Source organism: Propithecus coquereli, unplaced genomic scaffold (genome assembly GCF_000956105.1).
Source record: "Propithecus coquereli isolate 6110/MARCELLA unplaced genomic scaffold, Pcoq_1.0 Scaffold154, whole genome shotgun sequence".
Taxonomy (NCBI): Eukaryota; Metazoa; Chordata; class Mammalia; order Primates; family Indriidae; genus Propithecus; species Propithecus coquereli.
In genome coordinates, this window is record NW_012139858.1 from 2,448,963 (window position 1) to 2,458,951 (window position 9,989).

Genomic DNA, 9,989 nt, shown 5'->3' on the forward strand with positions numbered 1-9,989 from the left:
TTGCTCAGGCTGGTCTCAAACTCCTGAGCTCAAACAATCCGCCCGCCTCGGCCTCCCAGAGAGCTAGGATTACAGGCGTGAGCCACCGCACCCGGCCAACTTGTCGTATTTTAAACTATCTAAAAACAACCGTTGCAGAGAATAGATGTGATGGTTAAGAGCATGTGCACTGGGGGTCACACTGCTTAAGTTCAAGCTTTTCCTCTGCCGCTTATTAGTAATTACATGACATCTTTAGAATAAATGATTTTCTGCTAGGTTTCTATTAATTATAAACCTTACTTCACTGTAAGTGGTGGTTTTAGTAATAAACTAAGCAATTTTATTTTCCTGTTGCATGATAGAAACTTTTTGCTTAAAGGGATAACCAGAGACCAATTAAATGAATGGTGAATAACCATTACAGATTCAAGTTAATGGTCTGTATCATAAAATGGAGGTTCTCGAAGTTTTTGGTTATAGGACCCCTCTAACACTTAAAATTATTGAGAATCCCAAACAGTTTTTGTTTATTTGGTTTAGATCGATATTTTGCTATGTTAGAATTAAGAAATTTTCAAAATACTTATTAATCATTTAAAATAAGAACAGTGAAACCATTACACATTAACCAGAAATGTTTACAAAAAATAGCTAATTTTTTTATATAGTGAGATTAGAGACATTGTTTCATATTTTTACAAATCATTTTAATGTCTTAAGACTGTTGGATTCTCAAATCTGCTTTTGCATTCAGTCTGTTGCACTAAATTGTTTGAATTAAAATATACAAAGTCAATCTGGCTTCACACAGGTGTGTAATTGAAAAAGGGAGAACCTTATGAACCTCCTAAAAGGGTCTTGAGGATCCTTGGATCACATTTTGAGAATGACTGTTGTATAGAAACTAAAGAGTTAAACGTCCCAGAGACCTCCACCTTTAATGCATTCTGGTTTTATTTCTTTTGGTGTTAACCTCCACATCATTAAATAACATGCCTCTTCTGCTATTTTGTAATTTATCAACTTTATGCATTATATTTTGATTTCCTATTGTTATAGTTTAGGACTTAGTACGTAACCTTCTTATTTCTCCTCTCTCCAAATTCAGTGGTAGGCTATTTCTGTTACTTCAGCAATACACTCCATTTCTAGTTCTATCAAAAATAGACGGTATCTTAGTACCTCTAAGAGTCTTGAAACTCTTGTGCTTCACTTTCCCTTTCCCCACCTCATCCTCCAACTTAACCTATAGTTTTACTTGTGATAACATTTACATTATGTTCTGTAATCATGGTTTATCTTCTGTAATTTAGGTTGATTCTAAAACTTTAAAGCAAAAGCCTGTTTCATTCTTATGACTGTGTAAATAGTATTTACTGTGGAGCCAAGTACCATTCTGATTATAATGCCTAATGCATTCCATTTTACAATCCTATCCCACTTAATAGAAAATCTTCCTAGGCTTAAGTTCAAATGGATTTTTCCTTTTTTTTTTTTACACTGTACTAATAGCTCAACTGTGAAATCTTTCACCAGAATCGTGCCTTTCTTGAGCATTTTTATATTTCCTGAAGTCTTTCATTACCTTTTTAAAAAAATCTTAATGTCAGTGACTTGATCATGTCCTAAGATTTTTTTAAACTCCTTGTCTACTGTCTGTTCTGTCCAGTCCCTATTTTCCTGATGTCTTTCTCCCAGAGGCTTCTGTCCTTCCTCTGATCCCAATCTGTGCTCGCTCTTCTCTGGGCCTGCTGCACCTAGGCTTTTATCTTTGTCCACTGTTTGCATGATCTCAAGTTAGTTGATTTACTTTTTGTTTAGCCTGGAATATATCTTCTTGTAGCTTCCTAAGAAAACATATATAGGAGGTAAGCTCCTCTCATCCTTGAATGTCTAAAAAAATCTTTATTCTGCCTCCATAGTTTGGCTGAGTACAGCATTCTACATTAATAATCATTTCCCTTGAATTCTGAAGACATTACCTTATTCTCTTCTAGCCACTATGTTACCAGTAGGAAGTCTAATTTTTCATTTATTTGTAGTTTTTTCCCTCTCTGGAGAATTGAACTCTTTTGTTTTGACATGTAAAATGGTTTGGTTCTTTTGTTCTATTTTGCAGTCCTGTGGGCCCTTTGAATTTGAAAACGTGTTTCCCTTCAGGAGTAGGAAATTTCTTTTCTCTTTGCTTTTTCCTTTCCTTTCTGACAGGGTCTCCCTGTGTTGCCCAGGCTGGTCTCAAAATCCTGGCCTCAAGCGATCTTCTGGCCTCAGCCTCCCAAACTGGGGGGAATATAGGCAAGCCCAGCACCCAGCCTTGTCTGTTCATTTTTAAGAAAAAAGCAGTAAGACTGCCTGTAAACTCTATTCAGTGAGGCCTCTGGCTCACTTTTTGCTAAGTAGGCAGGGAGCTGGCCAGTAATTTCCAGGGTAATCTAAGAAGATAGAGTATTTTTACTCTTTAATATTAATAATTTCCTAGATACTTTCTTTTCCTTTTTTTCCCCAAGAGAAGTTCCTTTCTGTTTTGTCTGACTCTTGATGTATTTCTTAACCTTTCTTATACATATTATTCTTTTATATTTGTTTCATCATGTATTAGTTTGTCACAGATTAAAACTGTCTGAAGCTAATTAGATTATTCACAAAGGATGTTATCCACATAGAAGCTTCTGCTGTACTGGATGCTTAGTAAATGAAAGTCTTTTCATATTTCACAAGTATGTTTTTATGGCACAAGGCTTGGGTTTTTATTTAATTTATGTTCTGTTTTATTCAAGAAATAATTTACAGATAGTTAAGTTTTACATTGTATGCAGAGAGATAACACCTTTTATTTTAATACTCCAGACTAAGCAAAAACCTCGATTTGACATGTTTTAACTTAAGATTAACTTTACTTTAACTAATTTGAACTTGATTTGACCTAAATTTTTAGAAGTAAATTTACATTTAGACTTAGCCACTAGATAGCTAATTGAATTAATATAGTCCAGCGTGGTCATCTACATCATGTAATAGGTGGTTTTCTAAGATATTTAAAATCAAAATAGAATTTTCCGGATGGGTCTAGGATAACCAACCAGGGAGTCTTTAATCTGAACAGCAGTTGTCTGCCCTAGCCCCTGGCCTACTAGAAATTGGGACTAGATTATCATTTTTTCTGATGTTCTTGGTAGAGGGTGTGGTTCCGGTCTAGGAGATGGGTAAAGAGATCTGGCTATACAGAGCAGAGTTAGGTTAGGCAGCTTCACAGATCTGTATATAGTAATTGCTAAATGCACTGGCATCTTTTTATTTGGTTCCTAGGGTAAGTAACTGTATAATTTAATGTTCAAAGTGAGACACTTAGGAGAGTGAAAGAGAATACTATTAATAATAATCATGCTGGGGCAGCAGGCATAAACCAGAGCATATGGTCATTCCTTCCCAAGTCACATAGACTTTGAGGGTTAGGATCAGAGGCAATAAAAGTCAAATTGTCTCCTTGGTTGACTTGACATTCCCATTCTATTCCTACTTGCTTTTTGTCCTATAGGACATGTTTTGGGGACCAAGAAATGTGGACAGATGATGGAACCAGTATTTCTCCTATGCAGTATAGTCCGGATGTGTGAAGTACCCTGTTAGTACATGTTAAATATGAGTTTCACAGACATGGTGTATTTATATTTTAAATATAATCTTTTTTCTCACTTCTAGGAATTTTGAAGAAGTATAACATGTTATTGGCATTTTTTTCTTAAGGATGTGGAATCGTTCATAGAAAATGTTAATCTCAACCCAATTTCCCACTATTACAATGTAAACCTTCCTTTTCCTGTCTTATTGACATATATGTAAAAAATTTTAGCTAGTTTTAGTCCAAGTAGGAATTATAAGAGTTTCTTTTGACTCTTAAGTTTTTTATTTTTGGTTTTTTTTTCCTTTTTCATATTGGGCTGAAATCTGCCACCCTGTGACTTCCTTCTATTGGTTCTAGTTCTGTTCTCTGGAGCAGCATGGAGTTAAGTGTCTTCTGTTAGAAGGCAGCTGTCACCTTTTCTAGACTGAATTTCCCTTAGGTCCTCCTCTTTTATTATGAAATAAAACCCATTATCTATAAGCTTTACTTTGATTTTTTTTTGGACACAGCCTAGTTTATCAGTGTTTTCTATAACACAGTTAAAATATGATGGCCCCCAAATTTTAATTCTGTACCATGTATCTATGGTACCAAGCACACCAGTACGGAATACCCTGTGCTATAACCCACGAATCAGATACTCTAGTTTATTAGTGCAGCTTTGGCTTATGTCAGGTTTTTTTTTTATTTCTTAGCTATTCTTAACTGTTGGCTCATATTAAAACTTGTGGTCAGCTAAAACCTGCCAGCTAAATAACTGTTGGGGCTTTCCTTTTTTAGAAAGTGTTTCTGCCTTGGAAATGTAGCTTTAGCAAGTGGAATTGAGTATATTACTCAGAGAACCTAGAATAAGAAATACATTTTCATATGCTAACTTCTGTAGGCCTTTGGTTTTATGTGACATAGGCTCTCAACTTAAACACATTAAGAACTTTATCTGGAAATTCATTTGATTACTGAAAATATTTTGCCTCTTTAAGGTTTAAATGGTTATAATTGCAAAGTGTCCAACTTAGGTCTCCTTTTATAACATGTGCTATTATATTTTTAAGAGAAAAGTAAATTTATATAATGAAATACTGACTCTAAGCTAGAAAATTTACCTAAAATAATAGATATTTCATTGTAGGTTTTGTACCCTAGAGCAAGACTTCTCAACCTCAGCACTATTGACATACATATTTTAGATAATTCTTTGTTGGGGGGGTGTCCTATGCATTGTAAAGTGTGTGACAGCATCTCTGGCCTCTATCCACTAGATACCAGTAACACATATTACCACCACCTTCTCTACAGTTTGATTATCAAAAATACCTCTAGACGTTTTGGCCATACGTCCCCTGGGGGCAAAATCTCCCCTAGTTAGAACCATTGTCCTAGACCAACAGAAGTGCTTCTTTCTTAATCAACTAGTCAATAGTTTCTACCTTAAATGTTTTCTGTAATTGGGGTTAGAGTATAATATTTTTCTTATCATGATTTCTTTGTGGAGATTTTTTAAACTATAGAACATAATAAAGAACTTTTTTATATGCATGTGACAAATACTTTTTAAAATTCCTTATATCAATTTTTCTTTTCCTCCTAATACTGTTTCTTATCCTAGTTTGTTATCTCTGCTTTCAATATGATCTATGACCTGAAACAATATGTGTGACTATATAACACGATTAAGGAATAAAAATTATATTAATAGAACAGTAGCAGATATAGTATTGAGAAGGAGGTTTATTGAGTTCAAATACTTGGCCTTTTGTAGTCGATGATTATGTTACACATTAAAAAGCAAATGTGATTTTTATTTAAGTTGGTAAATAACTTTTTATTCAAGTTATTTATTCCTGGATTTTAAAATTGTATTATATTTATTCTTCTACTCCACAATATAGCCAGCAGCCAGCTTCGGGTGTAGCCTATTCTCATCCAACTACAGTTGCTAGCTACACTGTCCATCAGGCTCCAGTAGCTGCTCACACAGTTACTGCTGCCTATGCACCAGCAGCCGCCACAGTTGCAGTTGCCAGGCCTGCTCCAGTAGCTGTTGCAGCTGCTGCAACAGCTGCTGCATATGGAGGCTACCCCACTGCACACACAGCAACTGACTATGGTTATACCCAGAGACAACAAGAGGCACCACCACCACCACCTCCAGCTACTACACAAAACTACCAGGTAAGAAAACTACTAGTTTCAATAGCCTTAACATGGAGGCTTTAGTGGCCTCAGTGTATAATATAATGCTCAAGCTAGTGCTTTTCAAACTTGGGTCTTCCAAAATATACATCTAATGGTAGAAAAAAGTGAATGGGTATTCACAGATAGTTTGGGGACATAGTCCAACCACTAAGTTTCCTTGTAATGAGCTTTATATTAATAATTCTCCCCCTGTCTCCTTCACTGTATTATATATACCTATGTTTGCTTTGATTCTTAGAAGGTTTTACATTAATTACTGGTTAAATAATTTGACCTCAATTTCATAAAAAAAAAATTAAGATAGAGAAAAACTGTCCCTTGTTTGTACTATGACATTATTCATTTAAAACACAGGTATATCTTCTATTTTGAGAATCGTGTGCCTAAGCTATAGGGCAGACATAATTATATATTTTCTTGAAACTTATCCGAGGTAGAAATTCTGTTGTCTGTACATGTATCCTGTCAAGATGTTCTTTTTTAGTATACAGCATAACAAAAATTGATTATGATTTTATTCAGTTGCCTCTTGTTTAGTCTTATGGGACTTATAAATTCACTTTACAGTATTGTTTCAAAACAGTACTAGTTTACTACTTGTTTATGTAAATAAATTTGGTCTTAATTTCTTCAGTCCATTTCTTGTTTGTTTGCTTTTAGGATCTGTATTTTAAACTTTGATCCTTCTGAGCTTTCCCCGGTTTTTCTATATTCTTTCTAAAGCATAGGAATTTACTTTGTGAAGAAAGAAATTGAAATATAGATCAACAGTATTAGTATTTGCTGTTAATTTTTGGCAAATTACTAAACTTAGAATTCCTTTTCGTGTATATGATTATGTTTCATTATGCCCAGAGACAGAATATGATAAATTTTGTTGTTTTTAATAAGATCTGTGAAACCCATCATTTTCTGGGCCCTGTCCCTGTCGGCTTCTTCAGCCTTTCCACCTACGTACCTTTCCACCCCTCCTTACTTTATGGAGTGCCAGAATTTATCCAGCTTACCTTGATCTTTCTTGAAAAAAAGAAGCAATGAAAAGGCTGGTGTAATGACAAAGCTTAGTAACACCCAGGTGTTCCTTTTCTGATACTGTGGGATCCATCTGTAAGGCAAGACTGCCATGAATTTTTAATAAAATTAATTTTTACATAAGTATTTTAAATGTTTCAGTGATTGCTCTGATTATAAAAGTTAAACGTGTTGCTAAAATGCTTTTGCTCTTATTTGATGAAGTCCAAAATGAATCCTCTTTGTATTGAATTTGATTCTTTATGTTTAGGTCTGACATAAAACTGCATAATTAGTTTCTTGTTTTCCTTTTTTTTATATAGTAAGGATATTTTTTTTCCTGCCACTTGTCTCATAGCAAGATTTTCTCTCATTCCTTTTCTTTAGGACTCGTATTCATATGTAAGATCCACAGCTCCTGCTGTAGCTTACGATAGTAAGCAGTACTACCAACAACCAACAGCAACTGCTGCTGCTGTAGCTGCCGCTGCCCAGCCTCAGCCTTCTGTTGCTGAAACCTACTACCAGACAGGTGGGTTTTATGAATACACATAATTTCTTTATAAACTATTGAAGTATATGATTTGGGATATTTTTTAATGAAGGTAAGCTTTCGAGTCCATCTAAACTCATTATGTTATGTCACCTTGAGAGTCACGTTCTAGCCATGTCCTTTTCCTCCTCTACTAGAATGCCTTTGAGTCACAAAGAGAAGGCCATGGCAGCAATTCATAATCATGCCCTTATCCCCTAGAAATGTACTCCATTTCTGGACTTACAGCCTACAGTTCTCTTCCTGCTGAAATAAGCTTTAGAAAACAAGCTGTGAGAATAGCTTCTGACCACATTCTTATCTTTGCCAGAAATGCCCAGAACATATTATGTTGCCAGCTGCCTTTGTAACTGGTAGAAACTCTTTAATGGGCCCATATTTTTAATTCGTCTTTCTCTGATCTGTGACAACAGTTGGTTTCTGTTATAAGCCACCTATGATATTAAATACAGTATTTAGAATGGTTCAAATGCAGGAAGCGTTTTGTTGCAAAAATGCCTGCATATTTGTAGACTTTAAAAGATGGATTTTGGCTGGGTGTGGTGGCTCATGCCTGAAATTGCAGCAATTTGAGAGGCCAACGCAGGAGGATTGCTTGAGGCCAGGAGTTTGATACCAGCCTGGGCAACATAGCGAGACCCTCATCTCTACAAAAAAATTTAAAAATTAGCTGGGCACAGTGGTGTGTACCTGTAGAACCAGCCATTTGGGAGGCTGAGGCAAGAGGATTTTGATTGAGCCCAGCGGCTAGAGGCTGCAGTGAGCTGTGATCATGCCACTGCACTCTGGCCTAGGAGACAGAGCGAGAGACATTGTCTCTTTAATGAAAAAGAATAAAAGATTTTTATGTGTGTGTAGAAATTTAATTGAGAACTTTTAAAACAAATCTCTCTGTGTTTTGAAAAGTGGCAACTCATTTAATTATTTTTGAAAGACCTAGGAGTTTGGATTAGGAGAGAATAGAATTGGCTTGTAGTACTGGCTTTACCACTAATGCAGGCAAGTAATTTTTACCTCTCTTCATCTCTGTTCTCATCTCTGTTCTCTTATCTGTCAATGAAGTTACTGACCCAGATCTCTCTAGAGTCCCTTCTAGTTGTAAGATTTTATGAGTCCCTTAAAAGTGGTTTTAAAATATTTTGAATTATAATGACTAACTTTTCTTATGGTCTCATCTCCGTTGATATGTGTGTATTAATAATCTATATGGAACTTCTTGGTTAATTACTAAGCTTCATAGGTTATGCTTAAGAGTGCTGAATTATATAAGTCAGAAGATCTTGTTTTAGCCTAAGTTCTGATATTGACTATGTGACTTTTGTAAGTCATTTAGTTCTTGGATATTAGTCTCCTCTATAAAATACTCATCTGTGTGCTATATGGCTCAAATTTCATAAGCAGATACAGATAAAAGCTCTAAGTTGTCTTTACTTAACTGAGCATAAAATGAATTTGGCATCCTGTCATTTGGGCCTTTCTCAGAAATAACATTTATGTGTTTCAGTGATCATTATAAGTGATTAATTATTAATTTAATTGATTAATTTAGTGATTGATAGTAAGGTTCATAAGATTCTTTGAAAGTACATTGTTTTGAATATGGTCAAAGGAAGTAGAAAGTTTAGCAGAGACGTTAATGGTAGCCAATTAAAAATAATTGTACATAAGCTGTTGACATTTGAAAAATTAAGTCAGTAGCACCTTGTGAGTTAGGATTAGATTGACATTTACTATGGATAAATGCAATGAATGATATATGAACAAGTTCCATGTAATTAAACATTGTCGAAGTTTTTACTTTATACTTTGACCCTGTCTCCATTTTGTTTCCAGCATTAAACCTAACTCACAAGTAGACTGACTAACCTAAACACACACACAGACCCCTTTTCAAAAAAAAAGCTTTATTTCTACCAGTTGTAAGTAGTATTACTATTTCACTTAGTTGTAAATTTTGCCAAAATAATCATTTTGGAAATACATACAGAGCATTTAGGAAAAGAAGGTAAATTAGTTTACGTACTTTATTTATGTTGGTAATTCTTTTGCCAAGAAGAAATTGCTGGCATAAAATTTATAGTTAATGATGTTTAGACCTATTCTTTCCACTTTTTGGGATATTGGTACAGTAACTATAGTGGCTTACTCTTCTAATCTTCTGATGTCTCTTTCCCACTTTAGCCCCCAAAGCAGGTTATAGCCAAGGTGCAACTCAGTATACTCAAGCCCAGCAAACTCGACAAGTGACAGCCATAAAACCAGCCACACCAAGTCCAGCTACCACTACTTTCTCCATTTATCCTGTATCCTCCACCGTACAGCCAGTAGCAGCTGCGGCTACTGTGGTGCCATCTTATACTCAGAGTGCTACTTACAGTACCACAGCAGTTACTTATTCTGGTAAGGCTGATAAACTGTATTTAAATCAGTAAACAAATTAGAGACTTAATAGAAACTATCTTGATTTTCTGCAGAATTATTTTACTTCCAATAATAGGAATTAAATTAATTGATAGGTATTAATATAAATATATGTGCATAATATGACAAATGGACCATACTGTAAGTTGTATGCTTTTTAAAAAAAAACAAAAAGAAACAGAAGATCTTAGAATATAAAATGCT

At 34.9% G+C, this 9,989-nt stretch overlaps 1 protein-coding gene across 1 annotated transcript in view; it reads left to right on the forward strand.

Moving 5' to 3' along the window:
- Nucleotides 1-9,989, forward strand: part of ZFR (zinc finger RNA binding protein) — a 76,240-nt gene that overhangs the window by 14,593 nt on the left and 51,658 nt on the right. The window contains exons 3-5 of the mRNA XM_012640506.1: nucleotides 5,494-5,776; nucleotides 7,199-7,343; nucleotides 9,546-9,764. Coding sequence (XP_012495960.1) covers nucleotides 5,494-5,776; nucleotides 7,199-7,343; nucleotides 9,546-9,764 — 647 coding nt within the window. The remainder of the gene's footprint in view (nucleotides 1-5,493; nucleotides 5,777-7,198; nucleotides 7,344-9,545; nucleotides 9,765-9,989) is intronic.